The sequence below is a fragment of the Ammospiza caudacuta genome, chromosome 5 (genome assembly GCF_027887145.1).
Source record: "Ammospiza caudacuta isolate bAmmCau1 chromosome 5, bAmmCau1.pri, whole genome shotgun sequence".
Lineage (NCBI taxonomy): Eukaryota > Metazoa > Chordata > Aves > Passeriformes > Passerellidae > Ammospiza > Ammospiza caudacuta.
The window spans coordinates 4601363-4627342 of record NC_080597.1 but is presented as its reverse complement, the minus strand read 5'-3'; the positions used below and the strand labels follow the sequence as shown (position 1 = coordinate 4627342).

At 44.4% G+C, this 25980-nt stretch overlaps 2 protein-coding genes across 2 annotated transcripts; both read left to right on the top strand.

Moving 5' to 3' along the window:
- Window positions 1–766: 766 nt before the first annotated feature.
- On the top strand, window positions 767–9859 carry TUBA8 (tubulin alpha 8). The gene is made up of 5 exons (XM_058804735.1): window positions 767–852; window positions 4469–4691; window positions 5810–5958; window positions 6508–7188; window positions 9557–9859. Exons 1-5 carry the CDS (start codon window positions 850–852, stop codon window positions 9842–9844), a joined length of 1344 nt encoding a protein of 447 aa, XP_058660718.1. The 5' UTR covers window positions 767–849; the 3' UTR covers window positions 9845–9859.
- A 3037-nt stretch (window positions 9860–12896) lies between these two features.
- Window positions 12897–25181, top strand: USP18 (ubiquitin specific peptidase 18). Its single transcript, XM_058805678.1, has 11 exons — window positions 12897–13128; window positions 15865–16041; window positions 16701–16797; window positions 18401–18546; window positions 20010–20089; window positions 20882–21028; window positions 21430–21525; window positions 22022–22192; window positions 22785–22916; window positions 24559–24608; window positions 24952–25181. The coding sequence occupies exons 2-11, from the start codon at window positions 15873–15875 to the stop codon at window positions 25028–25030; spliced, it is 1167 nt and encodes a 388-aa protein (XP_058661661.1). The 5' UTR covers window positions 12897–13128; window positions 15865–15872; the 3' UTR covers window positions 25031–25181.
- The last annotated feature ends 799 nt before the right edge of the window (window positions 25182–25980 follow it).

Here is a 25980-nt window from a genome sequence, read left to right as displayed (position 1 = left end):
CAATTGATATATAAAGTCAGGGGATACATGATGCAGATTCAAGCAATTAAGTGTGCCTTCCTTTTGTTACTTAAGGGTTGCAACCACAAGGATTTCCCTACTGAGAGAAGCTGCTGCTTTCCAGTGGTGAACTAGTGCAGAAGGAGCAAAGTGGAGGAGGTGACTGCACTAATTTGGTGTCAGAATTGTTGGGGTGATGCCTCCACATCTGTCCTGCAATAAACACTGCAGTAAGAATCAAATTTCTTTCTGAGCTTGGGCAGAGAAGCGAGAGTCCGTACTGAAAGCTGTTCCATACTGCTGACAGCACATGGAAAGAGAAGTAATAGAAGTAAATTGAGATGTTAATAAAGAAGGCAGGAGATAATTTAAAAGCACTAGTAGAGCACACTTAAGAATGGTAGTTATGTTTACTTTTTTACTTCTCTATTTTTGTTTTTCTTCTATCCTTCTCTTTTCCATTCATTTGCTCTCTTCTGCCTTCTGCACTGGAATTCAGGTGTGATTTTCACCTACAGAAGTTTGTGCTGGCAGAACAGGGAGCTGGGATGCTGTGTGCGTCGCAGGTGATGTACACCCCCGAGGTGAGAGAAAGCACATGTACAACGTGTTCCACGGCCAGGCTCCAGATCAGTCAGCATGCCAGCCCTGGCTGCACTGGGTTTGTGTGGAGGGTTTGCCCGGGAGGGTGCTGGGGCAGCAGGGTGACCTCGTCCCCGGCGCTGTGACGCTGAAGCGCAGCAGCAGGTGCTGGGGCTGGGCCCTGGAGCTGCTGCCCTGCAGAGCCAGGCTCCTGCACAGACCTGCCGGCAGGGACCCCAAAGGGAGGGAAACACCCCTGGACACACCATGGTAAGGGAATGGGGGAGCCCTGGGCACCCAGGGACGGGGAGGGCTGTGGGGTCTGGTGTTGTTATCAATAGGTTTTGCCACCAAACCTGATCTCACACACCACTCACTACGTAAGGAAATGGGAAAGGAGTGCAGAAAATCTCACTGAAGCATTACAGCATTAAGTTTCTTCAGAGAGTCCTTAAATAGTGAGATAATATAAGTGAGATTTATAAGTTAAATTACATGTGGAGTCATAGCTGCTTGGTTCTTTCTGTGGAGACCATATTTTCTCAACACCAGTACATTTTCATACGAGACAATTCTTTTTTAGAAATAAACCAAAAAAGTCATTTGTCTTTGTGTCTGTTTCAAATTAATTTAGCCCCAGTGGCTATACTGTCCACAGCTATACAGGGTATGCATGTGTATTTCTGGAGTCCATGAATTCTTTTATATATGTATGCATTTAAGTAAGTGAAAAAATGCCCTTTGTTTTTAAGTTTTAGTGGTTTATTATAAATTCGTAGAAATCTCTCAAAATCGCTTAGAATGTGAAAAATCCATTTCACCTTGTACCCCAGTATATCTCTAGCACGGAGTCTAATTTTGGGGCAGAGGAAGAGCCATGTTACCTTCTGCCAGCTCATCTCACAGGCAAAATACTTCCAGGGGCTTCCCAGACTTAGGGAAGTGAGTGAGTTTGTGGAACAGCTGGAACACTAAACTCTCCCTTTTGCAGTAAATCCTGGAGAGAGATTGTCTTTTTAAGAGTCAAAGCTGTCCCAGGTGTAGTTTCACTGTTTCTTTGTTAAACCTGTCCTGGGTCTACAGACATTTAAGTGGTGGGATGTGAAACATGAGTTTGGAAATGGCTCCAAATTAAAATATCACATTAAAAGATCAGTTTACTCTGGCTGTGAGGCTGAAGAAGGCCCACCCTCTTCCCTGCTAAAAGTCTGGCATCTATTTTAATGCTCTTCACTATGCAAAGTCAGAAACCTGTTTCTCACTGTCTTCTCTCTTTGCCAGAATATTTCCGAATTATTGCTGGGGAAGGAGAAGATGAAATAGCTCAAAAAGCAGGCTTGAGATGTGGTTTCAAACTAGTGCTGCTGAAAACAGTCTGAAAAGTCTTCAGCTGCAGTCCTGTATGAAGTTTTTTATAATAACTTCCTCAGGCAGCACTTACTTGTTCTATCTGTGAAAAACAGACCAATTCCTCTACAGACCTGAAGAAATGAGCAGAGCAGTTAATATTTTAAAATACTGCTTGGCTTGTAATTATAATTTTGCTTTAAAAGATATTATTTTTTAAAAGCCAGCTGGCCTCATTGCTGTGTGTGAAAAGAAAAGAAACCCTTATTTTTCTTGCTGCCTGCCAGCCTCACAGATTCATACTGGGATTTGAAACAAAAGGCAGAAACCTGCCCTGTGGAAAGCCAGCATTAATTGAATTCTCTAAGCCCAAATATGCCTTCGGTGTCTCCTGAGTAATCCTCCAGATTGCAACACAGTGACTTATGAAGCCCCCCTGTCACTCAGATCACTCAGAAACTTTTGCACAACTCAGTTGACAAAAACCAGGGTTGTGCAAGAACACTTGAGAGCACATGCATTTGCGGAGTCAGCAAAAATTCTCAGCTTGGAAATTAGTACTGAATAGAAATGATTTATTTCGTTGAATAAAAGCTTTAAAAAGATTTAAAAGATTTAAATGTTCATGTTCATTTGAACTTCTGGGGATGACTAGCTGGGGCAGTGCTGACTTTTGAAATTCTAGTTGCTTCTGAAAAAAATATCTTCAGTTATGTTTCTTAAACACAAATTTATGCCAATTTGTGAAGAAAACGCTGCTCCATAGATGTTGCTGGTCACACATTGTGACTGAAAATTTAGTTTTTGGGGAGGATACATTAAATTCTCAGGTCACAGAATGATTTTGCTGGGTAAGCAGTTACAGAATTTAATTTAAAATAAAATTAACTGGTCAAATCTGATGGTGCCATTGGTTATCTCTAAATGCAGTATCACAAAACAAGGATGAGTGAGGACCATCCTCTGCTCTTAAAGCCAGGCCTGCTTCATAGCTGGGCATCTCAGTTCTCCTTCCCTCTCCAAAGCCTGGCAGTGGTCAGTGAGCTGCTCACTGGAAACCATTCTGGACAATGAGTTGTTTTCTGCATTGTCTGGATAAATATTATCTGGCATAAGCCAAAACTGTGCCATTTTTTTGGAATTATCAATCAGCACAGGAGATCACAGGCCAGTTTTCAGTACTATGATATTTTTTTACTCCCTAGTACAGACAGGGCCCTGGGGATCACAAAACCAGAGCTCAGGCAGCTTTAATTGCTCCAAAGCAGAAACCAAATCTGAAAAAATCCACATGCCTGAAACCATTCTCTCCTCAAAAAAATGCCTTTCACTACACCCAGTGTTGCAACTGCTGGGACTAACCCAGAAGTATTTGCTTTATAATTCTGCTTGTGAACTTATGAAATCCAGCAGCAGGGCCCTCATGCTCCTGCATGTGAGGATTTTAAGTGTACAGGATTTTGGAGCAATTGACAGCTGCCTGCTTTAGGCTGGTGTTACACAGTTTTCTCTTCCTGGCTGCCACAGAAAGAACACTGGAAATAATGAAAATACACTTCACTGCAATGGCACTGACAAGCAATGGAGTAAAATTGTGATGTAAAATTAATGGCTGCTCAGGAGCTGGAAGGAACATTTATTTTGACCAAGAAAATCTGGAATAATTTCCTTGGGTGAAAGCAGCTCTTCCAAATTTCCACACTAGCCTGCTGTCAGAGAGTAGAAGGATCAAAAGACATGATCTGCCTTGGGTTACCCAAGGGTGAGGGATGCCACGTGGCTGTGTCAGGTTCCAGCCAGGATAAAAATAAACTAAACTGGGATGTGCTCCTCAGCAGGGCCAGTCCAGGAAGAAAGGTGGGGTTTGAGTAATTGAAATTTATTTTTCCTGACTGTTTTAATGCACTTCTATAGTACAGCACACACGTCTCAATTTTTTAAAGAACTGTCCTGTCATTGTCATATTTTCTGAAAAATTCCCTTTGCCCAGGATTCTTCTCCTGGGAAGCTGAGAAACCTCAGAGAAAAAGGAAAACAATATTATCTCATTTGCTTCTCCTGTGATTTGCTCCTTTGGAATGTGGTTGGAGATTGTTTATCCAACATGTGAATTGTTTTGACTTAAAGACCAATCACAGTCAGGCTGTGTCAGACTCTGAGGAGAGAGTCACGAGTTTTTGGTTAGTATCTTGTTTAGCCTTCTGTAAGTGTCCTTTCTCTATTCTTTAGTATAGTTTTAGTGTAGCATAACATAACATAACATAACATAACATAATAATAAATTATTCTTTTAAGAACATAGAGTCAGATTCATAATTTCCTCCCGTCATTGGGGGACCCCAAAAATACCACACTGTCCCAGTGTCTGGCATGTTCAGTCCCATTGTGGTCACGGGGCTGAACAACCAAACAAACAGCTGACAGTGACAATTCACTGATTTTTTGGAAAAGCAATACACTGGGAAAAGGTGACCACCAGGAATAGGGAGGGCTAAGGCACATGGATTTTCCTGACCCTGCCTCTCCTCTCTCCCCTCAGCGTGAGTGCATCTCTGTCCACGTGGGCCAGGCTGGAGTGCAGATAGGAAACGCCTGCTGGGAACTCTTCTGCCTGGAGCACGGCATCCAGCCCGATGGCACCTTCAAGGACCTGCAGGACAGACTCAGCTCTGATGACTCCTTCACCACGTTTTTCAATGAAACAGCCACTGGGAAGCACGTGCCACGGGCTGTCATGGTGGACTTGGAGCCCACTGTGGTAGGTCAGTACAGAAACAAACCTGCAAAATGGAGATGAGATTGCTTTTCCTCACATCACCTTATATCTCCACTGGCACAAAGTGGCCCTTTGCCCCTCAGGCTACAACTAGGTAGCAAGAAATCAATTTTCTTGTGACACAGGATGCCAGATTCTGTCATAGGTCTTATAAATATAGGAACAGGAGGATCCCCAGCAGTTTAATGGCTGGTACACGTGGTGTGTACAGCTTCTCTTTGCATCAATATTTAATTTGGGTTTGTTTATCATGACATTTTTGCCATTCAGATTCTGCTTTTCTTCTGTTTGGATTTAAAGCAGGAGCCTGATCGCTTCCCTCCAATAATAGAAGAATGTCTAAAAATTGGGACACCTGAATTTCTTCACACTGTTTTTTTCTGGGGACTTGTGGATGCAGGTTGTACTTGTCACTGACAAGCTCATGAGAAGAGAAGTGGCTGAACTGAAGATGCACAATAAATCAAACAAATACAACAATGAAAAAATGCTCTGGAGACATTTCCCTTCTCCATCAGCATCTGTCTTTTGGCATCATGAGCTCCTGATGCCAACAACAACCAGAATTTCTTGGCACTGGAGCATATTCTTACTGTCACCATGATATTTTCTAAAAAATCCCTTTGCCAAGATTTCTTCTCCTGGGAAGATGAGAAGCCTCAGTTTCTCCATGTTTTGCTGCTCTGGAATGTGGTCTGGAGATTGTTTATCCAAACATGTGAATTGTTTTTAATTAATGACCAATCACAGTCCAGCTGTGTCGGACTCTCTGAGTCAGTCACGGGGTTTTACCATTCATTCTTGTTAATCCTTCTGATGTATTCTCTCTCTTTCTTTAGTATAGCTTTAGTATAGCATTTTAAAATATAATATAATATAATATAATATAATATAATATAATATAATATAATATAATATAATATAATATAATATAATATATATATAATATAATGAATGGAATGGAATGGAATAGAATAGAATAGAATAGAATAGAAATAATAAATCAGCCTTCTGAGAACATGGAGTCAGATTCTCATCTCTCACCTCATCCTCAGGACGACCCTCACAAAGATCACATTCTTACAATTTCTCTTTTTTCTTCAGATGAAGTTCGGGCTGGCGCCTTCCGGGAGCTTTTTCACCCAGAACAGCTGATCACTGGAAAGGAGGATGCAGCCAATAATTATGCCCGTGGCCACTACACCATTGGCAAGGAAAGCATTGACATGGTGCTGGACCGTGTCCGTAAGCTGGTAAGTGCCAGCAGCTCTGAAACAGCAGTTTGGGCTCTGCAGAAGGAAGAAGGGCAGAACTAACAGCTTGTTAATTGCAAATGATACCCATGGCTCAGCAAAGAGATTGCAAGTCATACAGATGGTATTTGGACATGGTACAGAAGAGAGAAGCCCAGTAGTTCACTTCCCAGCTGCATGATTCCAGGCTTTTTTATCAAGTGGTTATGAACATGTAATTTTTAATTATTAGCACAGCCCTACAGCACCTATACTGATACTGAAGGGTGGATTAAGCAGTTGTACATTGCTGGTTTCAGCTAGAGTAACAGAACAGTGTGAAGTTCAGAGAGAGAGAGGCTTGGACAGATCCTTATGTTATAAGTTGAGACAGTGAGGAAAGCAAAGCTTGGAACTATCACCAGCCCTTTCCCAGGAAAACCTGACATGAAATCTGTGCTGTATACTGCCTGTGACTGCTCACTCCTTCAGCTCAGGACAAGCGCACATGGCAAAGTCTGTTCCACCTTTTTCAGTCATTGCTGTTTCACTTTCCCTTTTGCTTTCCAGACCGATGCCTGCTCTGGCCTGCAAGGATTCCTGATCTTCCACAGCTTTGGTGGCGGTACGGGCTCTGGATTCACCTCCCTGCTGATGGAACGCCTCTCTGTGGATTACGGCAAGAAGTCCAAACTGGAGTTCGCCATCTACCCAGCCCCTCAGGTCTCCACTGCCGTGGTGGAGCCCTACAACTCCATCCTGACCACGCACACCACGCTGGAGCACTCGGACTGTGCCTTCATGGTGGACAACGAGGCCATCTACGACATCTGCCGCCGCAACCTGGCCATCGAGCGCCCCACCTACACCAACCTCAACCGCCTCATCAGCCAGATCGTCTCCTCCATCACGGCCTCGCTGCGCTTCGACGGCGCCCTCAACGTGGACCTGACCGAGTTCCAGACCAACCTGGTGCCCTACCCGCGCATCCACTTCCCGCTGGTGACCTACGCGCCCATCATCTCCTGCGAGCGCGCGCACCACGAGCAGCTCTCCGTGGCCGAGATCACCAACGCCTGCTTCGAGCCCAACAACCAGATGGTCAAGTGTGACCCCAGGCACGGCAAGTACATGGCCTGCTGCATGCTCTACCGCGGGGACGTGGTGCCCAAGGACGTCAATGTGGCCATCGCTGCCATCAAGACCAAGAGAAGCATCCAGTTTGTCGACTGGTGCCCAACAGGCTTCAAGGTGAGTGGATTCGGTAGATATCAAGGTGAGTAGGGCTGCCATAGCGGATATTTTTGCCCAACGTCCGGGAGGAATGGTGCATCTGACTCCATCTTATCAGAAGGCTAATTAATTTATTATGCTATGTTATTCTCTATTATATTACATTTAAATTACATTACATCTAAACTGAATCTGCCAAGCACCCAACTGCCCAGCATCTTGTGACTGTCACACACGTGGATCCAATTGGCCAATGACTCAAAACTCACACCCGAATCCAGTTACCAATTCCCTTCAGGTAAACAATCTTCCACAATGCATTCCACTTGTGAACAAACAAGGTGCAGCAAATGAGATAAGAATTGTTTTGATTATTCTTTGCTTCTCTCACTGCTTCTCTCAGGTTCAGAGAATGTGAATCTCACAGGGCTGCCACAAGCTTCTCTATAGTGTTGAAAGGGGAGGTTCAGCCCAGCAGAAAACTTGTATTTTTAAAGTTTTCTAGTAGAAAACTTGTATTTAAAGTATCTAATCTATTTCACCTATTTCCCCCAGAACATGGGGTATGGGGATACCCCAGTCATCAGTTTCTCTGGGTCTGGACTGAAGGCACTTGAGACAGTAACTCATGTTTGGACTCAGGTGTTGATTATTTCTTATCAGTAAAACAGTCTCACTGCTGTGAGTTCAGCAGCAAGGCACAAAATGGCCAGCAATCTCTGGTTACAAGGTCTTTTAAGACCAAACTATCCAATTAAGAACTGACACCCAGATTATTTTCCCTTTTAACCCAATAACTGATCCCAAAGAACCCTCAGTGCAGATTTCCCTGCCCAATTACAAAATGCCACCCAAACCCATGAAGAAGGAAGAAGAAGCACGAAGAAGAAACCCAGCACAACACCCTGTGCCCTCCATCTTGCTCCCATCCACAACACACTAAAAATCCCAAAACCTCAATTTCTCACCAAGTGATACAGCTACACTGCTCTCTATAATCCATTTCACACTTTTGTGGATTCCAGTCTATCTTGAAGTCTGGGAAACTTTCTCCATGGATGAGGGTCAGAGTCAGTGCTGCCCTGGGGGTCAGGGCACCCCAGAGCAGACAGAGAAATATTCCCTGTGCCCTAGGTTTCCACAGTGGGGGAATATAGATATTTCTCAATGAACGTAAGAAGGATGCATTTATATCAAATGTGCCTTTTCTCCTTTGGACATCCCATTGACACAGGCTCTTAGATATTTAAATAAGTAGAAATTAGAAGTGCACATGGGTTAAAATTGAAAGAAGTTTTAATTTCAGACCTGACCTTTGGAACAGCCAATGAGCATTGCCTCTGAGGCACAATCTAAAATTGAGGAAATACCAAAGTTGATAAAATTAATAAAGGAAGGAAACACTCATATTAGGGAATCTCTTAGTTAACCTAGAAATATTATACAGCCTCTTCCCACTGCTTACACAGCAGTGTCTGGAAATACATTTTCAACATTAATACAGACATTACCAGTGGAAAAGCATTTGTCATACAAGCAGCTCCTTCAGCAATGAAAACTCCCAACTGGGAACCAAGTTTTTATGTTAGTTTCTACAGAGTATCTTGGTGAAACACTATGTTCAGTATTGAGTAGCTGTTAAAAAAGCTACAAACTTGTCAGTGTGCATTGATGTCACAGACATATTTTATGAAAAATCCCTTTGCCAGGATTTTTTCTCCTGAGAAGCTGAGAGGCCTCAGAAACGAGATGTAAACAATGATTATCTGCTGCTGTGGAATGCAACAGGTGCATCTTTGATTGGTCTCATGTGGTTGTTTTTAATTAATAGCCAATCACAGTCCAGCTGTCTTGGACTCTCAGTCAGTCACAAGATTTTATTATCATTCCTTTCTTTTCTTTGCTAGCCTTCTGATGAAATCCTTTCTTCTATTCTTTTAGTATATAGTATAGTATAGTATATATAGTATATAGTTTTAATATATAAAAATATAAAAAATAATATACATATCATAAAATAATAATATATATATAATAAAATTATATATATCATAAAAATATATATAATAGATATCATAAAATAATAAATCAGTCTTCTGAAACATGGAGCCAAGATTCTCATCTCTTCCATCGTCCTGGGACCCCTGAGAACACCACCACACATTAAACAGTAGAATGGTATAGATATTAGAGTGAGTAAATAGATATTAGAGTGAGTTTCATGCTGTTTGACATTTGTGATGGCCTTTGCCACCTGGCACCACTCTACCCCAGCATTTTCTCTCACCTTCCTTCAGCTCTTTGGCTGCCTCCTGCTCCTGCTGTTAGGAAATAAATGGTACACATAAATAAGTGGTACAGCCTTTTCTCCCATCCCTGTTTCCAGGTTGGGATCAACTACCAGCCCCCTACGGTTGTCCCTGGAGGGGACCTGGCGCAGGTGCAGCGGGCTGTGTGCATGCTGAGCAACACCACGGCCATCGCCGAGGCCTGGGCGCGGCTGGACCACAAGTTCGACCTGATGTACGCCAAGAGAGCCTTCGTGCACTGGTACGTGGGAGAAGGCATGGAGGAGGGAGAGTTTGCGGAGGCCAGGGAGGACCTGGCTGCCCTGGAGAAGGACTATGAAGAAGTGGGAACTGACTCGTTCGAAGAAGAGAATGATGGGGAGTAATTAAAAAATGCATTTTGTGTCCGTATCGCTGTACGGCGTGTGTCAACAATCAGCTCAGCTTTTCTGTATGTTGTAAACATAAATTTAGGAGAGGGCATTTTTTATTAATTATCCTGTAAGATACCATCAGCTGTAGTCTGGGGTCCCTGGGGCACACACTAGGGAGGCACTGGGGAGCACTTGAGAGGGACTAGAGGCACTGGGGTGGGATTGGGAAGATGAAATCCAAAAGAGAATCAAAAAGGATCTTCCCTGTGCTGCCCCACCTGCTCAGGTGTGCTGCTCCCCTCTCTGCACGGCCCTGGGGCACAGGGATTGTCCCTTGGCACACCTGAACAATGCCCCAGGAGCACCCAGGTGTTCCCCCTGCCCTGCAGATGCTGTCTCTGCTGTCCTTTGGGAGATTCCTGGGGATCACCCCCTCCAGCAGGTACAGTAACCCCCGTGAAAGGTACAGTAACCCCCCTGGAAAGGGGGGGGGGGCAGCCCCTCCTAATCCTCACTGACCACACCTGGGGCTGCCCCGACCCTCCTCATCCTCCCTGACCACACCTGGGCTGCTTCACCCCTCCTCATCCTCACTGACCACCGCGGGGCTGCCCTGGACGGGGATTTCCGCAGGGGTTTCACTGAATCCCGCTCTGAGCCTCACTCACCAAGCCTCGCAAGCCTCGCTGCTTCCACGTTAAACCTGAGGCTGCCTGGGATGAAGAAAACCAGAACCGATCAGTCGGGATCGCAGCATCCCAGAGTTACCGGGATGGGCCGGGATGGGGCACCGCGGAAAACCCGGAACGGATGTACCTGGAATACGGAATGGGGGAAAACCCGGACTGTTTTTTTTTCCTGGAATACGGAATAGGGGGAAACCTGGACTGGATTTTTTTCCCCCAGAATACAGAATGGGGAAAAACCTGGACTGGTTTTTTTTCCTGGAATATGGAATGGGGGAAAACCCAGGCTGAATTCTCCTGGAATATGGAATGGGAGAAAACCCGCACTGTTTTTTTTTTTTTTTCCTGGAATATGGAATGGGGGAAAACCCAGACTGGATTTACCTGGAATATGGAATGGGGGACAACCCAGACTGAATTCTCCTGGAATATGGAATGGGGGGAAAACCCACACTGTTTTTTTTTTCCTGGAATATGGAATGGGGGGAAAACCCAGACTGGATTTTTTTTCCCCAGAATATGGAATGGAGAAAAAATCTGGACAGGATTTCCCCCAGAATACGGAATGGTGAAAAACCCGGACTGGATTTTTTCCACAGAATACGGAATGGGGGAAAAACAGGACTGGATTTTCCTGGAATATGGAATGGGTGAAAACCTGGAGTGGATTTCCCTGGAATATGGAATGGGGAAAACCCTGAAATAGATCATCTCAGAACATCAAATAGGGGAACCTGGACTGGATTTTCCCAGAATAGGGAATGGGGGGAAAGATGGGGGAAAACACGGTTTGATCCCAGTCTTCTGTACAGAAGTGTACAGCAGAAACCATGTTCCTAAACCACGCAAACCAAAGTGTTCCAGCAGTGCATGCTGCTCAAACACTCAACCATCACTGGAGCCGCCCAGGTGCTGTAAGAGACCGGCTGTTGGTGCTCGTGGCTTGAACAATCACTGGGTGCTGCTCCAGTGATGCTCGGAGGGGCCTCCCAGGTGCAGGGGATGTGCACACCTGGGGCTTTTTAGATCTCATCCTGACCACCAACATTACACTTCATTTTATTTGCAAGCACACTCAGTAATTAGGAGTCCTGCTCTTGAAGCAGTTAATGCACTTTTTGGGGTTATTTGGACATTAGGAGTGCCGTGGCAATTATCAGCAGCTAACAGCTTTTGTCCAAGGGGCGGGCAGTGTGTTTGGACACTCAGACACTGCTGCCTTTCAGTTTGAGTTTCCCTTTATCTGAGCCCATTTTCTGGGCTCTGCCTGCTGCCTGCTTTGGAAGGGCCGTGTCACGACTGAGTTCTGCAGGCAGAGCTTAAAACATTCTTAAGGCATAATACTCCTCCTAACTGAGTGCCCAGGCTCTCACAGGGGTCATCACCAAAAGCTGTTTCAACTGCACACTGCTTTAGCAACTTCCACCTGGCAGATCTAGCTCCTGTTCAGCCTCCAGTGTCCTTTTGCACTTTGCTCAGGTGGTTTCGTTCTCTCTGGCCAGTTTATGGCTTAGAGGTTCTCCTCTCTCTCTCCCTTCCTTTCTTCCTTCCTTCTACCAGCCAGTCGCCACACAAGCCAGTAATAGAAAGGGAACATCACTAAATTTAAACTATTGCTGAGAACCTCTGCCACAAGGCAAGGCACTGAGTTATTTGTGAAACTGAGCCCTTGCGCTCAGAAGTCCCTACAGATACCCACATCCCCTCTGTGACGATTCAGGACAGTTTTCACTGTCCCTGTGCCTCCACTGAAGACCTGCTAAGACTGAAGAGTTGTGCTGCCTCTGACAGAGCCAGGCAGTGTGAGCAGAGGGTTTGCAGCTGGAACCCCTCCACAAGGACATCCCTGATGGGCTCCAGATGACCCCTGTCAAATCCTCCCGTGCGTGTTTCCTCCCCACGGCTCCGTGGGGCTGCACAGAGGTCCCTGACACAGGGCTGGGAGCGCAGCTGTGCGCGGACAGCTCAGCCTCACAACGCTTCCCCCAGCGATTTGCATGAAGGGACAAAAAACCAGCAGTGAAAACCCCTGGGTCCCTTTCTCCCAGCCCCCTCCGTGCCTGCCGGGAGGCGGCGCAGGGCGGCTCCGAGTTTCACTTTCTGTGTCTGCTCCCGGCCGAGCGGGAAATGAAAACTGAGCGGCTCCGAGAGCGGGGCGGGCGCTGCCGCTGCCTGACGCGCTGGGGCCGCCCCGCTCCGCTCCGCCCGCTGCCCTGCCGGCTCCCTCAGCCCCTCAGCCCTGCCGGCTCCCTGAGCTCTGCCGACTCCCTCAGCCCTGCCGGCTCCCTCAGCCCTGCCGGCTCCCTCAGCCCTGCCGGCTCCCTCAGCCCTGCCGGCTCCCTCAGCCCTGCCGGATCCCTGAGCCCTGCCGGATCCCTGAGCCCTGCCGGCTCCCTCAGCCCTGCCGGATCCCTGAGCCCTGCCGGATCCCTGAGCCCTGCCGGATCCCTCAGCCCTGCCGGATCCCTCAGCCCTGCCGGATCCCTCAGCCCTGCCGGATCCCTCAGCCCTGCCGGATCCCTCAGCCCTGCGCTCCCCCGGATGCTCGCTCCCTCCGGTGCGCCGTGCGGGGCTGCCCCGTGTCAGCGGGCGCGCTGCGAGCGTGAATCGGTAAGAAAGCGTTTTGCTGCTTTGTGAGATAGGATGCTGGAGGCGCACTGTGTCAGGAGGGGAGGAAATAGAGAGGGAGATAATAACGGAGTAGTTTGGCAGCTAAGTGGGAATTCTCCTTGCAGTCGCATCCCGTTGAAGTTGGAGGTGATGCGCTCTTAGGCGCTTCCTTCCCCTCGAGGGTGGTCGTCACGCTGAGTCTCTGCTGCAGCCAGCACGGACCATGGAAACACAGAATAATTTGGGTTGGACTTCGAAATCATCTAATTCCAGCCCCCGTGCTGAGAGCAGGGACACCTTCCACGAGAATAGATTGCTCAGAGCCGCCTGGTGTCCCTGCTGCAGCCACTGCCTGCCTTAGCATCATCATCGGCACCCCAGGATCCCCGGGGAGGAAAAGGAGCTGGCAGGGAAGGGACAAGGGCCGGAGTGGGAACCCTTCTTGGGCACAGTGAAGGGACAGCTCAGGGTTTGTCGTGAGAAGCCAGAGTCTTGGGCGGGCAGATGGAGACTGGAGCAGGGCAGGGAGAAAAGGAGAAAGGGCTGGGCTGGCTGAGCGAGAGGAGTGTGAGCGTTGTGATGATGATGATGGACTGGAGGGTATCTCTGCTCCCTGTTCTCTGCCCAATGCTGGTGCCAGCTGGGGCACTGAGGTACCAATCCCACCCCTGACCTGCAAAGGAAACCAAAGCAACGCTGCTGCTCCAGTGAGAGAGGAGAAATGGGGATCAGGAGGAGAGCCTGCTGCTCAGTTCCTTGCCTCACTCACCTGTTGTTTTATGTACCTGTGCAGGGAAAAGGAGGTCAAGTGCAAGTCTTAGGAAGGCTGTATTTCTGAAAGCCTAAACAAGGAGGTTCCAAGGGTTGGGAAGTTCTGTTTGTGTCCCTGCTCCCACAACAGGATCCCCAATATTGGTGACTCGGAGAAAATTTCATGGAACCAGAGACACAAATCCTCCTGGATCCCCCAGCACCTTCCTGCCCTAAGATCCCTAAGATCTTTCTACCTTTTCCTCAAAGACATCCAGCCCCATGCTTGCTCTTTAATCCCACTCTTAGTCCTCCCTTTCCTGTCAAAACCTGTGTATTGCATGTTTTCTTTATCCCTAGCTATTTTTAGCTACCTCTGTGCTCTCTCCTTTCTGTCTCTTTCAACATCCCCACTGCCCGGGAGCATCCCTGACCTCCTGGCTGATTCTACACCAGCTAAACCCAGCTCACTTTCAGAAACCTGAATGTGCCATTAAATCGTCCCCAGGAAAACAGGCAGTCAGTGTTCAGGCTCTGTTTTGGCAAGAGAGAAATCAGATTAAATTTATCTTTTCCTGCGTAGCTGTTCTATTCACCATGTTTGGGTATAAAAAGTGATGCTCTTCACTCTGTCTTTGAGAGTTTGGGTTTTTTCCCTCCAAAAAAAACTTCTCAGCAAATTCGACAATATTTGGTGAATCTTAGTGTGTGACACTTAGAGATCAAAAGAAATCTTCAAAAGTAAACAATCAAAAATACAGTTGGAAATAAATATACTTAAGCCTAAAGGTAATAATCAGGGAAAAAACCCCAATTTCTAGCTTTTCTGCCTGAATCTTCAGTAACTTTGATATCTGACACTATTAGGCATAGTTAACCCAAAACCATGCTTTTAAAGCAAAGATTTTTTTTTAACATGAAAGACAGAACCAGGATTTTGCTTATTTCCCTTTCTTAGTAGCTTTTCTTCATTCTTTCAGTGCTTCGCCTTAGGCTGATTTTATGTGCTGTTTAATATTTGTAGAATAATGATTTCTGAGCTTTTTTTGGGTCTCCACCCCCCCTTCCTCTGTGAATATCCACTTTTTTCTGATTCTGTCTCCATGCTGGCAGTGATCTTTTAGAAAGTTTCATTTTTGCGTAATTGCATTTGAATTTTTATCAGATTGTTTTGTTTGTGTATTTTAATTTTGCTTTAGTAGCTTTACTTTAGTGAGTTTTTGCTCAAAAAGCTTTTGCTTTTTGAGTCCCAGGAGACTCTCAGAGTAATGGTTTGTTGAATACTCGCTTAAAAATCAAGGCATTATAATGGTTCTCTTGTGTGAACAGTTACTTTGCCTGTGATCACTTGAAGGAACAGAAAAAGAAACTGGTTTGTTGGTACTTAAATATCTTTCAAAATTACAGTCCAAAGTGCCAGAGCAGTGCTGTGACTCAGGGCTTAGAACCAACGCAGGGAGCCCAGTACAGAAACCAAAGGTGCTCATCTGGCCAGAAGAGAAGGTGAAACTTGACCTTTTCAATACTTGGGCTACTTTTTATTTATTTTTTTTTTAATAAAATACTGCTTTTTCCAAAACAGAGGAGTTTTGCAACATCTGCTTTTGGGCAATTGTAATGGTCTTATTTACCAAATCTTCCTGAACTGGGATATGTGGAGTTCCTTGGCTAGATGGAGCTGTTTCTGTGGAACTGAAGGCTCATTTATTTATTTATTTATTTAGCCACAAGAGGAAGACAGCATCAGACCCCATTTCTGTTCCCTTAGTAATGTGATGTTAATTCAAATATCCCATCTGCTCTTGCAGTGATCTTTTTTATTGATATTCCAGGCTGGGCTGGATGGAGCCCTGAGCAACCTGGTCTAGTGGGTGACAGGGGGTTGAAATGAGATTATCTTTGAGATTCCTTTCCAGCCCAAAGCATTCAATGGTATTTTGATTTTGCCTTTTTCATAATGGGAAGGTCTCTTCTGTCCTTGAGCAGTGTTGTTGATGGGACAAATGAGTGGACATCAAGAAAGAAGCGAGAAACCAGAGGTGGCACCAAGGGAGGTCATGGAGGCAGAAATTGAAGTACAGAATAAGAAAGAGGAAACCAAAGAGGTGAAGGCCAAAACCCAGAAGTTGATATCGGTCTTTGGTCTGGCAGACTTAAAAAATGGTAATAATGTTTTGCCTATTCTTCAGTGTCTTATTTTCTATTTCTCATGCCTGCTGTTCCCTTCCCTGTCCATAGGCTTAATTTTCTTCTATTCCTTATCTCTTCACTGAGGAATATAATACAGATAATTCTCATTTTGCCTTGCCAAGTAACTATTTTGAGTTTTTTCAGAATGGAATACATGAAGATCTCAGAGCTTTTTTCTCAAATTGGCCATTGCAGCCAAAAGTGCCTAGCTGCTGGCTCTGTCTCTCTCCAAACACAGCCAGCATTGCTGGATTTGCTAAGCCATGGATTATGAGGCATTATTAAGCCATGCCTGTATGAGGTTATTCTCCTCATACAGGCAGTCTTTGCCTCCTGTTGTTCTGTTTTATGTTTAGGTGTGTTATGAGAGGACAATAGAGGAACCGGGAGAAATCTGAGAAGCATTAGCCAGGTTTACTTGGATTTTTCTGCCAGTTGCCAAACAAAACCAAATGTTACCTGCTTGAGCAACAGAAGGATAGGTTGAACAATTGATCAGATTCAACCAAGATGCTGAGCCCATAGACTGAATGGCTGAATGTGCGCAAGAAGAGTTTGCCACTTTCAAATAACTTTCACTTTCCTTTCTTGTGCCTATCCCAGGCCTCACTTTGCCTCTTTCTCCCCAACAGAAGCTATTGGACTGTACAACCTTGGGCAGAGCTGCTGCCTGAACTCCCTGCTCCAGGTGTTCCTCATGAACATCCACTTCACAAGGATACTCCGGAGGTACCTCCTGTTTCCCTCCCTGGGATTCCATTGCTGCACTCCTGGCTCCACTCCTCCTTTCATATGGGATGTGCTTTTGAGGGCTTGGATCACTGAGGGGCTATCAGGATGCTTTTGGTCCCTCAGCAAGGTCTCTGCCTTGTGGTGTCTGTCATGCACTGACAGGCCCTGCAAAGGTAGAAGCTGCAGTGTTCAGACTTGTAAATCATCTCTGATTCGTGTCCTGAACTGACTCTTTGTGGCTCTTTTCCCTAACAGGATACATATAATTTTATAGATAATAATTATATATATAGTAATTCTACTTATTTAATATATTTATATATTATAGAAATATAATAATTGTAACATATATAAAATATATAATGTATAATTATATTATATATATTATGTAAAATATATAAATATATATAATAATTAATATTAAATATAATTATAAAATATATTAGAAAATATAATTTATTAATAAATTATTCATGAATAAACTAATTATTATGAAACCAATAATTTATTAATAAATTATATAATTATATAAATTATAGTTGTGATTTATAAATTTATATAAATATATAATTATTATATGTAAATTATTATATAAAATATTAAAATAATATATATTTCTATATTCTGTATTATATATATATAAACACATAAAAACACACAGACACACACACACATATATAAAACATATATATTATTTTATATATATATAATATATATAATTTTATTCCAGGTTTACTCACAGGCCTTATAACAAAGGACATGGCATGTGTAGCCATATCACTATTAATTTTGTCACTTGAAGCATGTAAACACAAACATACCCTAATCCCTGGCCTCCAGGCCCTGACAGAGAAGTGTTGCAGATCATGAACACTCAGCATTACTTTATTTTGCTTGACTGTTGTCCCTGTGTGTTTTGAGGAGGATTTGGGCTCCTGTCTCCCTACTGACCGCACTAATAACTGCTTTGCTTTGTTTTCAGTTTACTCACTCCACTGCAGATTTAGTTATCTAAGTGGATCATTCCTATTCAGTCCTTTCTTCCATGCTCACTGCTGACCAGAGGAGAAAAGACAAATTTCAGATATGCAGAAATGATAAGTGTCATCAGTGGGCAAAGCTAAATAATGTAGACTCTAGGTTACCATGCTTATTTGAAGAAAGAAAAACCTGTGGGCTACAATGAATTTAGGGAGAATGTAGATGTTTTGTTGGCATATAGCTGAAATAGGAGCATTATGATATATGTGCCTGTGAAATTTTGAGGGCATGTTGAGAGTGAGGATATCAATATGTGGGAAGCAAAAAAGGTCTGGAATTGGATATAACTAATGTTGTTTCTAGAGACACAAAGCACTTGAGGTCCTGCTTGGCTTGTCTCTTATTCAGGAGCAAGCCAACTTAAAATTTTGGCCTTTTACTTTAGAGCTGTCAGCCTGCACTGTGGGATTCCCTTTCCCTTCTTTAGCTGAAAACATTCCCATTCTGGTTCCTCCTGAGCTGCTGTCCCTGCTGCTGACCTGTGCTCCTTCAGGTGTGATGTGTGACATTTCCCCTCCAAGCCCCTGATCACCGCTGGTGTTGCTTCTCCCCCGTCCAGGATCACGGTGCCAGCCTCCCCGGCCCACAGGAGGAGCAATGTCCCGTACCAGATGCTCCTGCTGCTGGAGAAGATGCAGAGTGGCAAGTGCAAAGCTGTGGGCCCCACAGAGCTGGCTTGCTGCCTTTCAGAGCACCGAGTGGAGTGTAAGCAGCCCTGCCTCATCATGCCCACCTCTGTCTGCATTTATCCAGCACTTTCAAGCAGCCCAGACTCCAGCATCTCCTCCAGGAATGCAGAAATGCCAGGAGTTAGGTTCACAGTGGCACAGGGCTCCTTGCAGCTGCCTCCCAGCTGAGTTCAATGCTGTGTCTCACTGAAGAGAGGAAAAAAACAAACCCTGCTGGATGTATTTGCTGATATCCAGAGGGTGGGAGGACTGTCAGGCTGCTAGAAGATTCAGCTGTGGATGCTGTGCAGGGCAGAGAGCACAGTTCATAGTTTGATGTGTTTTGCTCTACTTTATCATGATAGTGAAATAGCTGCTTTACTTGCTAGAAGAAAGGGATGGTGTGGAAAAGAGAATGGGTTTGCACAAATCCCCCTCCTGCTCCTTCTTGTAGGGGCAGAGAGAAGAATTTGCAGGATAGATCTCCCAGCTGGCCAAAGTTCTAAAAGAGAAAGGTTTGTAATGCACGAGTGACCAGTGACAGTGGGATGCCAAGAGTCTGTCTGTGTGCAGTACAGAGGGTATAACCAAATGCCATCTTTGCCATATAAAAGCCCAAACAGCAGTTTTCAGAACAGAAAAGGGAGGTGCCCTGACCTTTATGAAAGAGGAACACAAGACAAACTCAGTATCCCTGTTTGCATCATTTTTCTCCTGACTCTGAGTGGCTTTTCATTCAGCCATCTCTCTTCCAGTTAAAGAGAGATAGGGATCAAGGGGTTTATCTTATCTGTGTGTGAGACATGTGGGTATACCCTGCTGTCATTTTAATCTCAGCACTCAGGAGCATTTTTGCCTTCCTGGGGTGTGAGGGGATGGGAAAAACAGGTCTGTGGAGTAATAAAGGTGAAAAAGAGAACAGAATCTTCCCTGTATGTTTCTGAGGAGGATTCAAAGGGGACTGTTTACAAGGGCATGGCAGGACATGTGACAGAAGTGATAAGATAAGGGGTTATGGCTTGAGATGTAAACCAGCTTGAGAGCTGGTTTAGATTGAATATTGGGAAGAAATTTTTTATTGTGGGAGTGGTGAGACCCTGATGCAGGATGTCCACTGTGGGTGCTGCATCCCTGAAAGTGTTCAAGGCCAGATTGGAAGGTGTTTGCTGGAAGGTGTCTTTGCCCATGGCTGGGGGGAATGGAACCATATGAAATTTAGGGCTCCTTCCAACCCAAAGCATTCTCTGGTAGGTATTGAGCATCCTCTTGTCCCTCATCTGGTGACAAGATTTTTGCACTGGGTGGTACAAACACTTCTGTCTTCTCCCACTGCCTGCTCAGGCCACATGGAGCTGGTGCCCAGTCTAAGATTCTGTCCCCAGCAAGGGACAAGAATCTGGGTCTAAGAGGGGACAATAAATCCCCCTTTGCCATTTGTGGGAAATCTGTGCCTGGTGCTGTTCATGATACTGACTAAGGTTGTGTTTTCTGCTCCTGCAGTGTTTGTGCAGCATGATGCTGCTCAGCTCTTTCTGACTCTCTGGAACTTGTTAAAGAAGCAGATGAAAAAGCCAGAGCTGGTAAGGATGGTGACTGAAATGAACCTTTGCCCCTTATCATGTGTGGTTTCCTCTGCTCCTTGAAGGATCCCATTCACTGGCAATTGTCCTAAGTTAAAGTTTTAAAATTATCTCTTCTTTCATTGCATCTTTCAAATGGGACAGAGAATCTTTGTTTCATAAGATTTGACATTTTGAATCACAGTTAAGTTTTGTTCATTCTGCTTTCAGGCCATGCCAGTGTCCATTCTAATGGGAGAGCTGATTAATAACTAAAACATTGATCTTTTTGCAACATTGTATGTAGTTATATTGAATTTCTTTTTTCCCCCAAATTTCTGTAAACATTTATTGGTGTATGTTGACTCAGCTTTTCCATTCTTTGAAGTCAGCCACATGCATTTCACTCTAATTAGTCACTGATAGGATGTGATGTATATAACAGCTCCTCCCATGGGACTGGGAAAAGTGACTCTTCCCTGACTGTCACAGTTTCATTAGTACAGAAGACAGACTCCTGTTGCAATTTCAAACAAAACAGAACAATTCTGCATCAAAGCAGATATTTTACTCTCTGATCTTACAGGCTGTGTTTTCTCCCTCTGTTAGGGAACGAGGGGGAATTGTTCTCCTTTAAACTGTGGGAAGTACCCTGTCCACATAAGTTATTGTCACATCTTGGTTCCAACCTCAAAGGAATAATAATCTTGCTTGAAATGTGTGACCACAGAGACTTTCCCACCCACAGGGAAACAGCTCAGGTGTCTTCTTCTTCATAAACTTTGTTTTGGCTTTTTTTTTCCACCCCTCCAGGTTAAAGAGCTTCGAGATTTGTATACAATCTGCATACAGGAGCATGTGGCCTGTCAGAAATGCTCTTTTGAAGTAAAGAGCAAAAACACCATGTTAACCCTTCCACTCCCAGTGCTGGATGCCAATTCTCACAGGCTGAAGTCTCTGGTAAGTTTAGCAGCAGCACTTTTTCCTTAGGAGATGGTTCTGTTCTTAGTGGATTTTTCAAATGCCAGCGGACCACTGGATCTTATAGATTCTCTGACCACTTTATACTGTTTCAGCATGAAGAAGCTGCTTTGAAAACCTTTAAGGCTCTGAAAGTATAAAAGACATTTATACATCAATACCTTCTTTGTGGAATTTGTGTAGCCCTTTTTTTCCCAACTTTTATAATCACATCAGCAGCTGGGAGAAATGAGGTACCTTTTGTTTCAGGCTGCAGTGTTTTGTCCTTTGAATAAAACATGCCTTCTGTAACTTTGCTGTTTGCTTGGACCCCCTGAAATAATGTAGAAATAAAAATCCAGCTGAAGGAACTCAGTTGAAAGAAGTCTCTGTCTTCTCAGGAGGACTGCCTGCAATACTTCTTCCATCCAGAGGAGCTGACTGGACAGAACATGTGTTTCTGTCAACAGTGTGGGAGGAAAACACCTTTTCTACAGGTAATTGGAGAATTATTTCCCCATGTCTCATACCCAGAACTCCCTTGAGGACTGGGGAGGGTGGGGAAAGGACTCAACCATAGCAAGTTTAAGAGGAGATCAACACCTCAGATTTGCCAGCAGAGTGAGATATAAACCACAGACACCTCTCCTCCTGTTAGGAAGGAGGTCCTGTGCTCTGATGTCTCAGGAGGTTGATTTGCCTCTAGTGCTACCAGCATGGGGCTAGGAGAGCACATGGGAAGTGAAGCAGCCCTTGAGACACCCAAGGCTGGGTGCTGATGACACTGAAGCTGAGAAACTTGGCTATCACAGCTCTGTTTTGTGTGCAGATGGGCTACCAAGGTTTGGCATCTGCTGTCCCTGGGAATTAGCAAATATTTACTGGAGCACTGGCTGTTCTCCATTCTGCACACACGGGGTGGCAGTGGCTGTTTGCACCCCGCCTCCCCAGGGTTTGGCCCCAGTTTTCAGCTGCATTATTGATTCTTTCCAGAGCATGAAGCTCGTCCATCTGCCACAGACCCTGACCTTGCACCTGAAGCGCTTCTGCTTTGAGAGATCCTCTCGCACGCACAAGCTGAGCCACTCCCTGCCTTTCCCACAAGAGCTTGATCTCAGGCAAGTCTTGGCAGAAAGTCAGTGCCAAGCAGATGACAGTGAAAAGGTGAGATAATCCTGTTCAAAAAGGAAAGACTTTCTTCTCCTTTCTGCTTCATTCTCATAAAAACGTAAGACATCACACCAATACTTGTCTCAGTTCAAAGTACCTGTCTTAAAAATTTGTGTCTCAAACTTTGCCTGTGCCTGGTGTTGTCTCACATCCCATTGTTTTAACCGATTCAGCCATTATTCAACATTCTGTGCTCATATTAAATCACCAAAGGCCCCATAACTGGAGTTTCCTGCTTTAAGGACCAAAGCCCGGCTTTGCAGATCTCACCTGTCCAAGACAGGGGAACTCTGCTCTAGTTATTTCTCATGCAGTATTGTTGATATTTTTGGCCACAGAGTTTGGCACTGTTGGCCACATCAGCTTTGCTAGGCAGCTGAGATGGATCTGCCCCACTGTGGGTCTGTTTCTCTTCCTGGGAAATAACAAGGGGGAGTGTGGCAACAGCAGAAGTCACCGCTGCAGGGTTGGCTGTGGTGAACCCTTTGCCAAAATGCACATCCTGGCTGCCCTGGCTGCTGCTTCTCTACAGCCCACGGCAGATGGGAATTGCTGCACTGCAAGTGTCTCTTTGTGTCTCTTGCAGGCTACCTGGCACTATGAGCTCTTTGCTGTGGTGGCTCACTCAGGATCAGCCAGCTGTGGCCATTACTGTGCCTACATCCGGAGCCTCACAGACTGTAAATGGTATTGCTTCAACGATTCCGAGGTTTGCCAGGTGAGCAGACCCAGACACGTTCCCTTTGTGCCTTCCTGGACAACCCTGCAGCTCTCATCCTGTCGGACTGGTGCTGACTGAGAGAACCAGGAAAGGAAACTGAGGCTTTTTCCTCCTCTGCTACAGGATGCTCCGGGCTGAGGGCAGAGTCACTCTCACTTCTGCACCAAACAAGGCCTCAGGTTCTGTTTTGTGTGGGACTCACATTCTCTGAACCTGAGAGAAGCAGAGAAAAGAATGATCAAAGCAGTTCTCATCTCATTTGCTGCTCCTGTGCCGTGCCAAAGTAGAATGCAATGTGGAGATTGTTTACCCACAGTGATGGGGTTTTGTTTCCTTGGCTGACAGGGCCAAGTGTGTGTGTCCAGACTGTTGGTCAGGAGACAGTGACAAGATTCTGGGCAGTGGAATTGAGTTGGGTGCTTGTGCAGTTTCAGTTTAGATGAGGCGTAATATAGTGTAATATAGTATAGAATAATACGATATGATATAGTATAATATAGTATAATAAAGTATAGAATAATACAATATGATATAATATAATATAATATAATATAATATAATATAATATAATATAATATAATATAATATAATATAATATAATATAACAAATATAACTTCATATCATATATTATAATATCAAAAATATAATATAGTATCACATATAGAATATATAATATAATATATAATCCAATATATAATATAATATAAATAATATCTAAATAATATGACATATAGCATCAATAATATATAACATATAACATATAATATAGTATATGCTATACTATAATATACTATGATATAATATACTATGATACAATATGATATGATATAAAAGAAGATGATATAATAGAATAGAATATTTAATTAGCCTTCTGATATCATGGACTCCTCCTCATCATTCCTCCCACCAATCAGGCAAGAATTATACCTGATAGTTTTGTGCATTGCAGGACACAGAAGCATTCTGAATATTGCAGAATATTCAGGATATTTGCTGAATATCCTACTTGTTGCACTCTACATCTGTTTAATGTATACTATCGATGATATTTTTGCCCCTGATGAGTGGGAGAGAATGATGCATCTGACTCCATCTTATCAGAAGGCTAATTAATTACTTTATTATACTGTATTATTCTATATTATATTACACTCCATTACATTGCATTTAAACTGAATCTGCCAAGCAATCAACTCCACACACAACTGCACTCATCTTCACACCGTCAGCCCACAGTCCCGACTCACACACACACCTGGCCCTGACAGGCCAAGGAACAAAACCCCATCACTCTGGATAAACAATCTCCATTATGCATTCTGCTTTGGCACAACACAGGCACAGCAAATGATAAGAATTGTTTTTCCTTTCTCTGAGGTTCAGAGAATATTTCTGGGTTTCACATTCTTGGGAAGAGTTGTGCCTTGCTTTTCTCTGTGAAGAGAAATGTGGTGACAGTGTACATTCAGAACTGCTTGTCCTCGAAGAGTAAAAGCAATAAACCAATTTATTAAGAAGTGTTTAGTTCCTGGAAGTGCCACTTAAACCACTCCTATGAGAATTCCTGGGATGGTATCAGAATTTTTCCGTCTCCTAAGAGTTTTTACCAGCCTCCTCCTGTGTGTTTTTCTTCTCTAGGTATCGTGGGATGATGTTAAATGCACCTATGGACGTTCCAACCTCTACTGGTATGCAAATGTATCCCTGATTTTTCCTAATGCTGCTCTGGGCTTTGGGATGAGGGTAGCAAAGAGAGGGGAGACAAACTGGTCTGGGAACATTGCCTGGGGTGCAGTGGGGATGCAGGAGATGTGTAGCCAGGATTTCTCCACGCTTTTTGTTTTGATGCATTGTAAGAAAATGAGCTCACAGGAGGGAGATAATCTCTCCTATAAACCAACAAATCTTGGGAACATGGAGAGGACCAGCTTGGTTGACCTAAAGCTCAGGAAGCTGAGCAGGAGCAATTCTGGGATGTTACCTAGATTTTTCAAACACACCTTGTGATGTGCTTTCTCTTTTCCTCCGCAGGAGAGAAACAGCATATCTCTTGTTTTACATGAAGAAGCACCCTCAGCAGCCCTGGCCAGGACTATCAGGGTGTCTCTGACAGCTGTGCACTGTCCCTGGAGCTCAGCACCTCTGTGCCAGTGAGGACATGCACAAGTGTTTCACAGGAAAGACATTCTGCACTTAGTAACCTTCAGGCTTCACAATTTGTGCAAAAAGTGCAGCAGACACTCAGCTAGAGAAAGGATGAGAAAGGATCTAGGAACTGTTGCAAATAGAGAACTTTTCTTTTGTGTTTTTTTTTTTCTATATTTATGTGACTCTACATGTTCATTTCCTTTTTAAAAGATGGTGAAGTTGGTCCTTGTCTCTGCTGCTTTATTTTCCCTAGTGCTGATGCCTGGATCCCATTCCAGGGGAAGTGTTTGCCCTGAAATCCTGTGTGATGCTCCAGGGAGGTGTGTGCTGTGACTGGAGAGCTCTGGGAGCCATACAGAGCCAGCAAGAGCTTGAGATTGACTTTGTCCTTTTAGCACCATGTTAGAGGCTGGCAAACCAGGCAGGAGACCCCAAAAATCACCCCAGAAACAACTGGGGGAAGGATCAGAACCCTTATGGTACACACTCCTTAAAACCTCCCTGAAAATGGATCACTGTAGGGGCTGATATGTGCTGAGAGCTGTTTTAAATCAGGAGCTATTGGAGCTGTTCTGACTCCCAAGATGAGGTTGTTTAAATTTGTGCTGGTGATTATTATTACAACAGGCTTATCAGGCTTTTGGATGCATTTTCTTTTCTGTAGAGGAAAATATTCAGAGCAGCAGAGATTCTGGAACTGGTTAGTGATTTTGCACAATAAAGGCCATACATGGTGATGAGGAAAGTGAGATATCCTGATGTCCTTGATTTTTTTTTTGATTTTTGGTTGTTTGGCTTTTAAAACTCTCTTGCTGCTCCTCTTGGACTGAGGATCCCAGCAGTTTGGGATCTGGATGCACCCTATGACTGTATCTTTACAAAGGTGCTGTTTCTGTGAGATTGAGCAATTAT

Excerpts from the sequence above, each read along its gene's own strand:
- TUBA8 (XM_058804735.1), top strand. Across the intron at positions 4,692-5,809 it reads CTTGGAGCCCACTGTGGTAG|ATGAAGTTCGGGCTGGCGCC; the intron begins GTCAGTACAGAA and ends TTTTTTCTTCAG. Across the intron at positions 7,189-9,556 it reads GGTGCCCAACAGGCTTCAAG|GTTGGGATCAACTACCAGCC; the intron begins GTGAGTGGATTC and ends CCCTGTTTCCAG.
- USP18 (XM_058805678.1), top strand. The coding sequence starts at position 15,873 with ATGGGACAAATGAGTGGACATCAAGAAAGAAGCGAGAAACCAGAGGTG. Across the intron at positions 18,547-20,009 it reads TTCAGAGCACCGAGTGGAGT|TGTTTGTGCAGCATGATGCT; the intron begins GTAAGCAGCCCT and ends CTGCTCCTGCAG. Across the intron at positions 22,193-22,784 it reads AAGCAGATGACAGTGAAAAG|GCTACCTGGCACTATGAGCT; the intron begins GTGAGATAATCC and ends TGTCTCTTGCAG.